Here is a 16,776-nt window from a genome sequence, read left to right as displayed (position 1 = left end):
CCAGACCTGACTGCATTTCACCAGCACAAAAGCATTCTGTGGCGTAATGCATTAACATCGAATAGCCCCCGTAATATGCAACTTTTCAGGTAAGTTAGGAACCAATATACACAGGCAGTTAGGAAAGCTAAGGCAATGCCTTCCACCTAGCTACCCCAACTGCCCTGCACTCCCCACAGCAACTCGCCCAAGCCTCCCCCATTTCTCCTTCACCAAAATCCAGATAGCTAATTTTCTGAAAGAGATGCAAAATCTGGAACCCTACAAATCAGCCGGGATAGACAATCAGGACCCTCTCTTTCTAAAATTATCTGCCGAAATTGTTACAACATCTATTACTAACCTGTTCAACCTCTCTTTCATATCGTCTGAGATTCTCAAAGATTGGAAAGCTCGCGTGGTCATCCCCCTCTTCAATGGGGGAGACACTCTACACCCTAACTGCTACAGACCTATATCTATCCTACCCTGCCTTTCAAAGTCTTCGAAAGTCAAGTTAACAAACAGATTACCGACCATTTAGAATCCCACCGTACCTTCTTCCCTATGCAATCTGATTTCAGTGCTGGTCATGGGTGCACCTCAGCCACGCTCAAGGTCCTAAACGATATCATAACCGCAATCGATAAGAGACATTACTGTGCAGCCGTATTCATCGACCTCGCCAAGGATTTAGACTCAGAATGTCAGGATTTGGCCAGGGTTGTTCCGGTTCTTGGTCACTAGAGGCTCCCATTGTGCCTTTTGACCTTTTGTTTTCCCTTGATCCCCATTATTATTTGCACCTGTGCCTCGTTTCCCCTGATTGTATTTAAACCCTTTGTTTTCCTCAGTTCTGTGCTCTGTGTTTGTATGTTAGCACCCAGCCCTAGTACTCTGTGTACTCTTGTTGATCCCGGTGGACTCTCTTGAGGAATTCTGTTTTTTGTTCTTGTTTGTTTGTTTTTTTAGTATCTTTTGAGGCCTTTTGTGCTATACCTTCCACCTTGTGGATTTACCTTTTTGTCTTGGAGGATTACCTTTGTTCTTATGGAATTCCTTTTGAGGTTGTGGAGTTACATGTTTTCCTGAAGAACTTCACTTTTTACTTCATTAAATACACCGTCTCAAGTACTGCTGTGTCTGCCTCATCTTCTGGGTTCTGCCGACTATTCGTGGCTCAGTTGGTTAAGTGACTGTTTCTCACTCCGGAAACCCGGGTTCGTAACCGGGTCGTGACACAGACGAGCTTCAATGCCATGCAACTCTCCTACCGCGGCCTCCAACTGCTCTTAAATGCAAGTAAAGCTAAATGCATGCTTTTCAACCTATCACTGCATGCACCTGCCCACCCGTCTAGCATCATTACTCTGGATGGTTCTGACTTAGAATATGTGGACAATTACAAATACCTAAGTCTCTGGCTTGACTGTAACCTCTCCTTCCAGACTCACATTAAGCATCTCCAATCCAAAATGAATCTGGAATCGGCTTCCTATTTTGCAACAAAGCATCCTTCACTCATGCTGCCAAAAATACCCTCGTAAAACTGACCATCCTACCGATCCTAGACTTCGGCGATGTCATTTATAAAATGGCCTCCAACACCCTACTCAACAAATTGGATGCAGTCTATCACAGTGCCATCTGTTTTTTCACCAATGCCCCATACACTACCCACCACTGCAACCTGTATACTCTCGTTGGCTGGCCCTCTCTTCATACTCGTCGCCAAACCCACTGTCTCCAGGTCATCTACAAGTCTCTGCTAGGTAAAGCCCCACCTTATCTCAGGTCACTGGTCACCATAGCAGCACCCACCCGTAGCACGCGCTCCAGCAGGTATATCTCACTGGACACCCCTAAACCTAATTCCTCCTTTGGTGATATAAAACATCAAATAAAAAATGTATTTTCAGATTTAGATATTTGACTTGGTGATGTCCCCCTTTATTGTAGTTATAAAAGATAATTGTCATACAACATTAAGAAATGCATCTGTAAGTGTTAGTGTTTGAGTCTGATGGTAGGAACAGTAAACAATCTCCTCTCACCTGTGCTGACACTTCCTAGTCAGCTACATGTGACCCCTAAGCCCATGTGAGAGTGCCCCTCTCATTTTCACTTTCAATTTAGCTGAAATGAAGAGACGATAAGTTTTCTTTTCTTGTAACATATTTGGGAATGACAAAGTCACAGATTTGGGATCAGAGCCAAATTGACAGCAGAAAATGTACTTCATTTTCACTTTTAATTTTACTCAAACCATAAGTGATCAGAAATATTTGTATTATTCTTGAAGGTTAATGCAGCATAGTTTTTGTTTATTTTTCTTGATGAGGAAATACACAGTAAAACTAAAAATAAGTATCATGTAATGAATTCAGGAGAGAAACTGCACTGAACTCAAACCCACACATTCATTTGGAGTGCAGCAGATATATAGTAACTAGTGAATGGTCTTTACATTTAGATGCCTTAAAATTCTATCTAAAAAGGAATACATTGGAATTTTCCCATCCCAATCTACACAACCTACTACACATTTTCAAAGTGGAAGATTTTAAAAAGAATAATCAACAACAACAAAAAATACTTGGTTAAGCACCATTTACTTGGTTAAGCACCATTTACTTGGTTAAGCACCATTTACTTGGTTAAGCACCATTTACTTGGTTAAGCACCATTTACTTGGTTAAGCACCATTTACTTGGTTAAGCACCATTTACTTGGTTAAGCACCATTTACTTGGTTAAGCACCATTTACTTGGTTAAAGCACTATTTGCAGCCATTAAAGATGTGAATCATTTTGAATAATATTCTACCAAGCTCAGTAAAGTTGGTTGAAAATCTTTGATGGACAGCAACATACAAACCTTGTCTCTGATTTTCAAGCAAATCTAATTCAGGACACGGAGTGGAGCGAACAGAAACACTCAACACCTCTTGGAAAGGCATTCAGTTGTTTCTTTGGAATTAGATTTTGTGCAATTATTGTCCCGCTAAAGACATGCAACTCTATCCCAGGGTTAGGTTATCAAGGAGACAGAGGCGGGTTTTCCTTTATCTTTTTACCTGGGCATTGCTCCTTTCATATTTCCTTTTATCCTGACAAACTTTCCAGTCCCTGCCGATGACAAGCATACCCAAACATGGTGCTGTCGTCACAATACTTGAAAATATAGGGGGTTTCACTCTGTGTTCTGTTGTATTAGATTTGACACAAGACTGAAGTTTTTCAATTTAGACCATAAAGTGTATGTCTTTGCTGTGTTGTCTCGCAGTATTACTTAACAGCCTTAATGCAAACAGAATGAATGATTTGGAGTTGTTTTTTTTAGCACAGACTCCCTTCTTTTCACTTTGTCATACAGGCCAGCAATGTGGAGAGGATGCAATGTTGTTAATCGTCTCTATTTTCAAGTATTGTGGTTGTAGCATCATGTTATAGATCATGATCACTTATGTTAGCAAAATAACTTATGTTCCCAGGGCACATGAGCGGAGAAACTTGTTAAACATGAAATACAGCAACATTTCTGACATTACCCCATCCTGCCCTACCTTGGATGATGGGTTTATAAGGACCTGTCTCCCAGCCCAGATACCACTGAGGCTAGGAAACACTGTCACCAACGATAAATCCACTATAATTGAGAATTTCAATAAGCATTTTTCAACGGCTGGCAATGCCTTCCACCTAGCTACCCCAACTGCCCTGCACTCCCCACAGCAACTCGCCCAAGCCTCCCCCATTTCTCCTTCACCAAAATCCAGATAGCTGATGTTCTGAAAGAGATGCAAAATCTGGAACCCTACAAATCAGCCGGGATAGACAATCAGGACCCTCTCTTTCTAAAATTATTTGCCGAAATTGTTACAACATCTATTACTAACCTGTTCAACCTCTCTTTCGTATCGTCTGAGATTCCCAAAGATTGGAAAGCTCGCGTGGTCATCCCCCTCTTCAAAGGGGGAGACACTCTACACCCTAACTGCTACAGATCTATATATATCCTACCCTGCCTTTCAAAGTCTTCGAAAGTCAAGTTAACAAACAGATTACCGACCATTTAGAATCCCACCGTACCTTCTTCCCTATGCAATCTGATTTCAGTGCTGGTCATGGGTGCACCTCAGCCACGCTCAAGGTCCTAAACGATATCATAACCGCAATCGATAAGAGACATTACTGTGCAGCCGTATTCATCGACCTCGCCAAGGATTTAGACTCAGACGAGCTTCAATGCCATGCAACTCTCCTTCCGCGGCCTCCAACTGCTCTTAAATGCAAGTAAAACTAAATGCATGCTTTTCAACCTATCACTGCATGCACCTGCCCACCCGTCCAGCATCATTACTCTGGATGGTTCTGACTTAGAATATGTGGACAATTACAAATACCTAAGTCTCTGGCTTGACTGTAACCTCTCCTTCCAGACTCACATTAAGCATCTCCAATCCAAAATGAATCTGGAATCGGCTTCCTATTTTGCAACAAAGCATCCTTCACTCATGCTGCCAAAAATACCCTCGTAAAACTGACCATCCTACCGATCCTCGACTTCGGCGATGTCATTTATAAAATAGCCTCCAACACCCTACTCAACAAATTGGATGCAGTCTATCACAGTGCCATCTGTTTTTTCACCAATGCCCCATACACTACCCACCACTGCAACCTGTATACTCTCGTTGGCTGGTCATCTCTTCATACTCGTCGCCAAACCCACTGGCTCCAGGTCATCTACAAGTCGCTGCTAGGTAAAGCCCCACCTTATCTCAGGTCACTGGTCACCATAGCAGCACCCACCCGTAGCACGCGCTCCAGCAGGTATATCTCACTGGACACCCCTAAACCTAATTCCTCCTTTGGTGATATAAAACATCAAATAAAAAATGTATTTTCAGATTTAGATATTTGATTTGGTGATGTCCCCCTTTATTGTAGTTATAAAAGATAATTGTCATACAACATTAAGAAATGCATCTGTAAGTGTTAGTGTTTGAGTCTGATGGTAGGAACAGTAAACAATCTCCTCTCACCTGTGCTGACACTTCCTAGTCAGCTACATGTGACCCCTAAGCCCATGTGAGAGTGCCCCTCTCATTTTCACTTTCAATTTAGCTGAAATGAAGAGACGATAAGTTTTCTTTTCTTGTAACATATTTGGGAATGACAAAGTCACAGATTTGGGATCAGAGCCAAATTGACAGCAGAAAATGTACTTCATTTTCACTTTTAATTTTACTCAAACCATAAGTGATCAGAAATATTTGTATTATTCTTGAAGGTTAATGCAGCATAGTTTTTGTTTATTTTTCTTGATGAGGAAATACACAGTAAAACTAAAAATAAGTATCATGTAATGAATTCAGGAGAGAAACTGCACTGAACTCAAACCCACACATTCATTTGGAGTGCAGCAGATATATAGTAACTAGTGAATGGTCTTTACATTTAGATGCCTTAAAATTCTATCTAAAAAGGAATACATTGGAATTTTCCCATCCCAATCTACACAACCTACTACACATTTTCAAAGTGGAAGATTTTAAAAAAGAATAATCAACAACAACAAAAAATACTTGGTTAAGCACCATTTACTTGGTTAAGCAACACCATTTACTTGGTTAAGCAACAAAAAAGCACCATTTACTTGGTTAAGCACCATTTACTTGGTTAAGCACCATTTACTTGGTTAAGCACCATTTACTTGGTTAAGCACCATTTACTTGGTTACTTGGTTAAGCACCATTTACTTGGTTAAGCACCATTTACTTGGTTAAGCACCATTTACTTGGTTAAAGCACTATTTGCAGCCATTAAAGATGTGAATCATTTTGAATAATATTCTACCAAGCTCAGTAAAGTTGGTTGAAAATCTTTGATGGACAGCAACATACAAACCTTGTCTCTGATTTTCAAGCAAATCTAATTCAGGACACGGAGTGGAGCGAACAGAAACACTCAACACCTCTTGGAAAGGCATTCAGTTGTTTCTTTGGAATTAGATTGTGTGCAATTATTGTCCCGCTAAAGAAATGCAACTCTATCCCAGGGTTAGGTTATCAAGGAGACAGAGGCGGGTTTTCCTTTATCTTTTTACCTGGGCATTGCTCCTTTCATATTTCCTTTTATCCTGACAAACTTTCCAGTCCCTGCCGATGACAAGCATACCCAAACATGGTGCTGTCGTCACAATACTTGAAAATATAGGGGGTTTCACTCTGTGTTCTGTTGTATTAGATTTGACACAAGACTGAAGTTTTTCAATTTAGACCATAAAGTGTATGTCTTTGCTGTGTTGTCTCGCAGTATTACTTAACAGCCTTAATGCAAACAGAATGAATGATTTGGAGTTGTTTTTTTTAGCACAGACTCCCTTCTTTTCACTTTGTCATACAGGCCAGCAATGTGGAGAGGATGCAATGTTGTTAATCGTCTCTATTTTCAAGTATTGTGGTTGTAGCATCATGTTATAGATCATGATCACTTATGTTAGCAAAATAACTTATGTTCCCAGGGCACATGAGCGGAGAAACTTGTTAAACATGAAATACAGCAACATTTCTGACATTACCCCATCCTGCCCTACCTTGGATGATGGGTTTATAAGGACCTGTCTCCCAGCCCAGATACCAATGAGGCTAGGAAACACTGTCACCAACGATAAATCCACTATAATTGAGAATTTCAATAAGCATTTTTCAACGGCTGGCAATGCCTTCCACCTAGCTACCCCAACTGCCCTGCACTCCCCACAGCAACTCGCCCAAGCCTCCCCCATTTCTCCTTCACCAAAATCCAGATAGCTGATGTTCTGAAAGAGATGCAAAATCTGGAACCCTACAAATCAGCCGGGATAGACAATCAGGACCCTCTCTTTCTAAAATTATCTGCCGAAATTGTTACAACATCTATTACTAACCTGTTCAACCTCTCTTTCGTATCGTCTGAGATTCCCAAAGATTGGAAAGCTCGCGTGGTCATCCCCCTCTTCAAAGGGGGAGACACTCTACACCCTAACTGCTACAGATCTATATATATCCTACCCTGCCTTTCAAAGTCTTCGAAAGTCAAGTTAACAAACAGATTACCGACCATTTAGAATCCCACCGTACCTTCTTCGCTATGCAATCTGATTTCAGTGCTGGTCATGGGTGCACCTCAGCCACGCTCAAGGTCCTAAACGATATCATAACCGCAATCGATAAGAGACATTACTGTGCAGCCGTATTCATCGACCTCGCCAAGGATTTCGACTCAGACGAGCTTCAATGCCATGCAACTCTCCTTCCGCGGCCTCCAACTGCTCTTAAATGCAAGTAAAACTAAATGCATGCTTTTCAACCTATCACTGCATGCACCTGCCCACCCGTCCAGCATCATTACTCTGGATGGTTCTGACTTAGAATATGTGGACAATTACAAATACCTAAGTCTCTGGCTTGACTGTAACCTCTCCTTCCAGACTCACATTAAGCATCTCCAATCCAAAATGAATCTGGAATCGGCTTCCTATTTTGCAACAAAGCATCCTTCACTCATGCTGCCAAAAATACCCTCGTAAAACTGACCATCCTACCGATCCTCGACTTCGGCGATGTCATTTATAAAATAGCCTCCAACACCCTACTCAACAAATTGGATGCAGTCTATCACAGTGCCATCTGTTTTTTCACCAATGCCCCATACACTACCCACCACTGCAACCTGTATACTCTCGTTGGCTGGTCATCTCTTCATACTCGTCGCCAAACCCACTGGCTCCAGGTCATCTACAAGTCGCTGCTAGGTAAAGCCCCACCTTATCTCAGGTCACTGGTCACCATAGCAGCACCCACCCGTAGCACGCGCTCCAGCAGGTATATCTCACTGGACACCCCTAAACCTAATTCCTCCTTTGGTGATATAAAACATCAAATAAAAAATGTATTTTCAGATTTAGATATTTGACTTGGTGATGTCCCCCTTTATTGTAGTTATAAAAGATAATTGTCATACAACATTAAGAAATGCATCTGTAAGTGTTAGTGTTTGAGTCTGATGGTAGGAACAGTAAACAATCTCCTCTCACCTGTGCTGACACTTCCTAGTCAGCTACATGTGACCCCTAAGCCCATGTGAGAGTGTCCCTCTCATTTTCACTTTCAATTTAGCTGAAATGAAGAGACGATAAGTTTTCTTTTCTTGTAACATATTTGGGAATGACAAAGTCACAGATTTGGGATCAGAGCCAAATTGACAGCAGAAAATGTACTTCATTTTCACTTTTAATTTTACTCAAACCATAAGTGATCAGAAATATTTGTATTATTCTTGAAGGTTAATGCAGCATAGTTTTTGTTTATTTTTCTTGATGAGGAAATACACAGTAAAACTAAAAATAAGTATAATGTAATGAATTCAGGAGAGAAACTGCACTGAACTCAAACCCACACATTCATTTGGAGTGCAGCAGATATATAGTAACTAGTGAATGGTCTTTACATTTAGATGCCTTAAAATTCTATCTAAAAAGGAATACATTGGAATTTTCCCATCCCAATCTACACAACCTACTACACATTTTCAAAGTGGAAGATTTTAAAAAAGAATAATCAACAACAACAAAAAATACTTGGTTAAGCACCATTTACTTGGTTAAGCACCATTTACTTGGTTAAGCACCATTTACTTGGTTAAGCACCATTTACTTGGTTAAGCACCATTTACTTGGTTAAGCACCATTTACTTGGTTAAGCACCATTTACTTGGTTAAGCACCATTTACTTGGTTAAGCACCATTTACTTGGTTAAGCACCATTTACTTGGTTAAGCACCATTTACTTGGTTAAGCACCATTTACTTGGTTAAGCACCATTTACTTGGTTAAGCACCATTTACTTGGTTAAAGCACTATTTGCAGCCATTAAAGATGTGAATCATTTTGAATAATATTCTACCAAGCTCAGTAAAGTTGGTTGAAAATCTTTGATGGACAGCAACATACAAACCTTGTCTCTGATTTTCAAGCAAATCTAATTCAGGACACGGAGTGGAGCGAACAGAAACACTCAACACCTCTTGGAAAGGCATTCAGTTGTTTCTTTGGAATTAGATTGTGTGCAATTATTGTCCCGCTAAAGAAATGCAACTCTATCCCAGGGTTAGGTTATCAAGGAGACAGAGGCGGGTTTTCCTTTATCTTTTTACCTGGGCATTGCTCCTTTCATATTTCCTTTTATCCTGACAAACTTTCCAGTCCCTGCCGATGACAAGCATACCCAAACATGGTGCTGTCGTCACAATACTTGAAAATATAGGGGGTTTCACTCTGTGTTCTGTTGTATTAGATTTGACACAAGACTGAAGTTTTTCAATTTAGACCATAAAGTGTATGTCTTTGCTGTGTTGTCTCGCAGTATTACTTAACAGCCTTAATGCAAACAGAATGAATGATTTGGAGTTGTTTTTTTTAGCACAGACTCCCTTCTTTTCACTTTGTCATACAGGCCAGCAATGTGGAGAGGATGCAATGTTGTTAATCGTCTCTATTTTCAAGTATTGTGGTTGTAGCATCATGTTATAGATCATGATCACTTATGTTAGCAAAATAACTTATGTTCCCAGGGCACATGAGCGGAGAAACTTGTTAAACATGAAATACAGCAACATTTCTGACATTACCCCATCCTGCCCTACCTTGGATGATGGGTTTATAAGGACCTGTCTCCCAGCCCAGATACCACTGCTGTTCATCTGCCTGTCTACCAGACCAGCCCAGAGTACTGTACCACTGCTGTTCAAATGCCTGTCTATCTGTCCAGAATGAAGCTTATCCTGACTCTCTCTCTCATCTGCACTCTCTTCTGCTCAGGTAACACCTCTGACCTCACAATGAGATGTGCATGAAGTTTTTTTTGACTGCATCACTCCCACATGTATGTGTTGATATTTCAACATAGCAACATTGATTTTACAGTATATTTCTCAATTTTCTTATTTAATGTGTATGTTTTTGTATTTATTTTCTTGTTTTTAAGTTGAGATGCTGCAGTGTTTCAACGACTCATTGATAGTCAACTGTTCAGCCCCTTTGGGAGAAACATGTCTCACTGCAACCATCAATGCAAAAGGTGTGTTTAGAGTTTGTTTTCCACTTCACTATAATGCTTCAAGACAAATTAAATGATGTCGTTAGCTTCCTCAAGAAGGATGTTTTTAAACCCTCCTGTAAGATTACAGTGTACAATATTTATTGGTAATTGACTCATTGCTCTATGCTACTATTTCATTAGATTACATTCTAAATTGATCTATCTTTCTCTGGTTCTGTAAATGATCTGTTACTGGTGCAGGTCTCATCAATTCAACCCAGGTAGTCAAGGAGTGTTCCCCAATCTTCAGCTATGGTGAAGCCACAGTGTCAGTGAACCTGGGCTTCTTACACATTGCCTCTAACCAGTTATTTTGTAACATCGATGGGTGCAACAAACAAACTCTACAGTCTGGTAAGATAACTGTCTTTTATCTAAATTAGGTTTGGGGTTTTCAAAGGTCAAATGCAGGTGTTTTCATCTCAATATCAAACCATTTATGGTAACAATTAAGTAACTTAATGTGATTGTTTTCAATTAAAATGGTCAAAAATAAACAAAAACAGGCTGAAATGTCACAAAACAGGCTGAAATGTCAAGCTGTGTTTTCAAACAGCTCTTACGCTGGAAGGGCATTATCTTCATTTTCACAATTGCACAGAATTATTCCAACCTCATAGTGCAGAAACATATATAAAACACAGGGAAATCACGTTTTGGAGCTCACTGTATATTTATTCAAACTATGACAACTGAAATCAGGACATGAAATACATTGCTGAAAGGCCCAGTAAAGTCAAAAAGTACTGGAACAGTGACACGTGTCGTTGTTTTTGAAATTATTTAATGACAATGATGTTAAAAGTGTTAAAAAAAAAAAACAACTGTTAGCCTTAATTTGAGGGTATTTTCATCCATATTGGGTGAAACATTTTGAAATTACAGCTTTTTGTATATAGTCACTCCATTTTAGGGGACCAAAAGTTTTGGGACAAAAGTTTTGTATTTGGTCCCATATTCCTAGTTTTCTATTTGGTCCCATATTCCTAGTTTTGTATTTGGTCCCATATTCCTAGTTTTGTATTTGGTCCCATATTCCTAGTTTTGTATTTGGTCCCATATTCCTAGTTTTGTATTTGGTCCCATATTCCTAGTTTTCTATTTGGTCCCATATTCCTAGTTTTGTATTTGGTCCCATATTCCTAGTTTTGTATTTGGTCCCATATTCCTAGTTTTGTATTTGGTCCCATATTCCTAGTTTTGTATTTGGTCCCATATTCCTAGTTTTGTATTTGGTCCCATATTCCTAGTTTTGTATTTGGTCCCATATTCCTAGTTTTGTATTTGGTCCCATATTCCTAGTTTTCTATTTGGTCCCATATTCCTAGTTTTCTATTTGGTCCCATATTCCTAGTTTTCTATTTGGTCCCATATTCCTAGTTTTGTATTTGGTCCCATATTCCTAGTTTTGTATTTGGTCCCATATTCCTAGTTTTGTATTTGGTCCCATATTCCTAGTTTTGTATTTGGTCCCATATTCCTAGTTTTGTATTTGGTCCCATATTCCTAGTTTTGTATTTGGTCCCATATTCCTAGTTTTGTATTTGGTCCCATATTCCTAGTTTTGTATTTGGTCCCATATTCCTAGTTTTGTATTTGGTCCCATATTCCTAGTTTTGTATTTGGTCCCATATTCCTAGTTTTGTATTTGGTCCCATATTCCTAGTTTTGTATTTGGTCCCATATTCCTAGTTTTGTATTTGGTCCCATATTCCTAGTTTTGTATTTGGTCCCATATTCCTAGTTTTGTATTTGGTCCCATATTCCTAGTTTTGTATTTGGTCCCATATTCCTAGTTTTGTATTTGGTCCCATATTCCTAGTTTTGTATTTGGTCCCATATTCCTAGCACAAAATAATTACATCAAGCTTGTGACTCTACAAACATGTTGGATACATTTTCTGTTTGTTTTGGTTATGTTTCTGATCATTTTGTACCCAATAGAAATGAATGGTAAATAGTATATTGTGTCATTTTGGAGTACCTTTTATTTAAAATAAAAACAGTACATTTCTAAACACTTCTATATTAATATGGATGCCTCCATGATTACGGATAGTCCTGGATGAATCGTGAATAATGATGAGTGAGAAAGATACAGATGCACAAATATCATCCAGAACAAAGAGCAAATGCACCCTACTGTATCTTGTAGTTTACCAATAAAATAGGGGGATGGTGAAGTAGACATACTTGGTATTTACTTCTCAAAAAATATAAATGAACTGACCACAATTAATTTCAATATAAAGTTAGCAAAAATAGATAAGATTCTGCAAGAGGTAAATACTTGTCTATTTATGGGAAAATCACCTTGATTAACTATTTGGTCCTATCACAGTTTACTTACTAATAATGCCTACTCCAGACGACTCGTTTTGTTAAATCATATGAGCAAAGCTAAGCCAGACAAAATTAAACGTGCCTATTTATAAAATGAATATGAGTTTGGGGGGCTAAAAATATTAAAGCTTTAAACAAGCTGGTTACAATGTCATTTTTATCCTCCAGAAAAGGTAGAACAAATATTACTACAAATGTTATGGTTAAATTCAAATATACTGATTAATAAAAAAACATTCTTTACAGAATTTTATTTTAAATGGTATTATAATAGTTAATAGGATTATGAATAGAAACGGAGGAGTTACAGTGGGGCAAAAAATAAGTTAGTCAGCCACCAATTGTACAAGTTCTCCCACTTAAAAAGATGAGAGAGGCCTGTAATAATTCATCACAGGTACACTTCAACTATGACAGACAAAATGGAAAAAAAAATCCAGAAAATCACATTGTAGGATTTTTAATTAATTTATTTGCAAATTATGGTGGAAAATAAGTATTTGGTAAATAACAAAAGTTTATCTCAATACTTTGTTATATACCCTTAAAGAGCTGAGGTCTATGTTGATAGGTGTGATGGCCTGAGAGCGGCTGAAGGTTGGGATTAAAGAGCTGAGGTCTATGGTGATAGGTGGGATGGGCTGAGAGTGGCTGAGGGTTGGGATTAAAGAGCTGAGGTCTATGTTGATAGGTGTGATGGCCTGAGAGTGGCTGAAGGTTGGGATTAAAGAGCTGAGGTCTATGGTGATAGGTGCGATGGGCTGAGAGTGGCTGAAGGTTGGGATTAAAGAGCTGAGGTCTATGGTGATAGGTGGGATGGGCTGAGAGTGGCTGAGGGTTGGGATTAAAGAGCTGAGGTCTATGTTGATAGGTGTGATGGCCTGAGAGTGGCTGAAGGTTGGGATTAAAGAGCTGAGGTCTATGGTGATAGGTGGGATGGGCTGAGAGTGGCTGAAGGTTGGGATTAAAGAGCTGAGGTCTATGTTGATAGGTGTGATGGCCTGAGAGTGGCTGAAGGTTGGGATTAAAGAGCTGAGGTCTATGGTTATAGGTGTGATGGCCTGAGAGTGGCTGAAGGTTGGGATTAAAGAGCTGAGGTCTATGGTGATAGGTGGGATGGGCTGAGAGTGGCTGAAGGTTGGGATTAAAGAGCTGAGGTCTATGGTGATAGGTGCGATGGGCTGAGAGTGGCTGAGGGTTGGGATTAAAGAGCTGATGTTTGGTAATGTATTATTGTTATGTAACTATAAAAGTACCATGTATGTCAAATGTTTTTGTAAAATGTATATGTAAAATGTATATGTAAAATGTATGTACAGTATATTTAATATAAAGAGCAAATGCATCCAGCTTGGGGGATTGTGTGCAAAAAGTGCTGCAATTTCTAAACAATTCATGTGATACCACTGTACCTTTGGCTCTGTACCTCAGGAGACAGACAGTTAAATAAGGATTTGTAAGCATTGAGGGGGATGCAACTCAATATTAGGAAGGTGTTCCCAATGTTTGCTATACTCAGTGTACACAATCCATGTCTAAACTGTCTCAAGGTTTAAAAAAGATTATTTCTTCTCTCTTTAATCTACTGAAGTGGATTTAACTAGTGACATCAATAAGGGATAATAGCTTTCACCTAAATTCACCTGGTCAGTATATGTTTTGGATACTCACTATATATGACCACTGAATTTGGAATAAATACTGTATATACAAATACCAATCTCTGTTCTCTTCCTACAGCCCCCAATTTGGCTAACGGAAGACAATGTCCCTCCTGCAGCAGCTTCAGGGATACGATGTGTAACAGCACTGTGACCTGCCTGGGTGTGGAAGACCAGTGTTTTAGCGGCAGAGGTGAGTTGTCTTGTGGTTATTTTCATGATACCAAACCTTATAACATTTGTTCATCTCTAAAAAATATTTTGCTGTTCATACAGTGCAGCTATTAATTTGTGTGCTTTTAGTTGTTTTACAAGAGATCTACATTTTGGAAAAACTATGTTTTTATCTTTGACAGTAACACCTGGCATCAATTCTACTACGGTGAATCTCAAGGGCTGTACAACTTCCAACGTGTGCATTTCCCTTAATCAACTGCTGCCCTCATTAAGTCAACTGCTGCCCTCAGTGAATCAACTGCTGCCCTCAGCGATTAGCATTAGTGACCTCAGTAATGTGTTCACCTGTAAGACAGCTCCTGTAACTGTAACCACAGCTCCTGTAACTGTAACCACAGCTCCTGTAACTGTAACCACAGCTCCTGTAACTGTAACCACAGCCTCTGTTATTGTAACTACAGTCCCTGTAACAGCCACAGCCTGGTCCATCAGACTGAGCCTAGTCCCTCTGCTGCTGGGCCTCACTATCAGCAAATTAATCTGATATAAACAGAGATGAACATATCGGGACTCATCTGACAACATAATGCATTGATTAGAAAACAACATAATGTACAATGGTTTTCATGTATTGTGAAATATGTACTATAAGTGAAATTATGTTATTTATTTGGAATTTTCCAGATGATGCCCTGTTACATTATATAGTGTGTTTGCTTATATATGTATCTGTATATTTGATCAATTGTGATTGCTTGTAAGTTTAAAAGAAATAATATGTTTAAATGCCAATAAAGTTTCTATCACTCTACCAACATGGAAATAAACGTTTGTCTTATTGTAATATAATCAAATCACCACACATTTTTAAATAATTGTTTTGATCTTTTAACAGATAATACAAACAGGGTAATAACTCTCTTAAATCTAAATAACAACAGTGTAAGAGGGAACCATGATCATACACAATGATACTGTCCAAACAGAAAATACATGTCAACATTACTTTTTGTTTGACTTAGTTATTCTAGAGTTATTCTTCAGATGAGATGAAAAGTTGGAGAAGAAGATTATGTTGTTCTTGTTGTGTCTGATGAAGAAGAGGAAGGGGTGGTCTGCCGTGAACTGTTCCTCTCGGATCATAAAGAACGGCACCAGACTGCAGCCTCTGTTCCCCTCCACAAAAGCCTTATGGGCTTACTACCGCCCATGCCATATCAGTCCTGACTAGGCAGAGGCCATACTACACTTAGATACTGATGCTACACATGCATGAAATACTTAACTAAACTGCAACACAATTTCAACAAGACACACAAATTGCACCACATTTACAGAAGTGTGGAAATACTGTATACTCTATATAACATCACAATGACTGCAGGCTGACTGATCTACACATCACCTTGCATCATAAATAACAACTCAATATTATTTGTGGATCAGTTAGTCAGTCACAATTTACCCATGATACATTTAATTGTTGATCCTTTCGAACACAGCCAGTGTTTTTGGTTCCACTAGGGTGGCTGGAGTCATTGACGATTTTTAGGACTTTCCTTTGACACCGCCTGGTATAGAGGCGTGCTGTTGAAGGAATTCTAAATTCCTCTGTTTTAATTCCCAATCAAAATGAAACACTCTGTCAATGCATTAAGGGTTTGTAAGACCCTTATTTTATAAGAATGGACAGAGCCCCGGTCTTAAAAGTCAGGTAACAGCGTTTAATTCAAGAGAGTACTGCCTTCATACACATTTTACCACAGGTTATAAACTGAAAATGACATCAGCGTTTTCTAAATGTTCTATCTCTTCTTGACACTGGTAGAGAGGCCCTATAGTTCTCAAGCCTTCCTCCTCGCCTAAAGCCAAGGTCAGTCAGTGTAGATAAGCATTCTAGACAGTCTGGAGATAGTCTGTCCCTGCCATCTGGAGATAGTTCATTCATTTTTACCAAGGCATTGTTCTAAACTCCTGACTACATTATATACAATTGGGAATGGGAGCAAGAAAGAAAATTCATACATGTACAGTACATAATAATATTTGGACTAGTCAGTCCTGATTGAAATGTATACATAATTAGTCATCATTGATAAAAAAAATTCTCTTAACAGTGCTCGGCCCTCTTTTTCCTGTCATCCACAATCATCTCCTTTGTCAAATCCAGGTAATTCTAAAGGGTTCACATATTTTATCTTCCCACTGTATGTATGTATGTATGTATGTATGTATGTATGTATGTATGTATGTATGTATGTATGTATGTATGCATGCATACAGTGGGGCAACAAAGTATTTAGTCAGCCACCAATTGTGCAAGTTCTAACACTTAAAAATATGAGAGAGGCCTGTAATTTTCATTTACATTTACATTTACATTTAAGTCATTTAGCAGACGCTCTTATCCAGAGCGACTTACAAATTGGTGCATACACCTTATGACAACCAGTGGAACAGCCACTTGCATCT

The 16,776-nt window shown here is 39.0% G+C and overlaps 1 protein-coding gene across 1 annotated transcript; it reads left to right on the top strand.

Annotated features, from left to right (window-relative positions):
• Positions 1 to 9,694: 9,694 nt before the first annotated feature.
• LOC118377561 (uncharacterized) lies at positions 9,695 to 15,119 on the top strand. The gene is made up of 5 exons (XM_035764492.2): positions 9,695 to 9,843; positions 10,010 to 10,102; positions 10,325 to 10,477; positions 14,207 to 14,320; positions 14,484 to 15,119. Exons 1-5 carry the CDS (start codon positions 9,774 to 9,776, stop codon positions 14,846 to 14,848), a joined length of 795 nt encoding a protein of 264 aa, XP_035620385.1. The 5' UTR covers positions 9,695 to 9,773; the 3' UTR covers positions 14,849 to 15,119.
• The last annotated feature ends 1,657 nt before the right edge of the window (positions 15,120 to 16,776 follow it).

Source organism: Oncorhynchus keta, chromosome 22 (genome assembly GCF_023373465.1).
Source record: "Oncorhynchus keta strain PuntledgeMale-10-30-2019 chromosome 22, Oket_V2, whole genome shotgun sequence".
NCBI lineage: Eukaryota > Metazoa > Chordata > Actinopteri > Salmoniformes > Salmonidae > Oncorhynchus > Oncorhynchus keta.
This window is presented reverse-complemented; position numbering and strand designations above follow the sequence as displayed.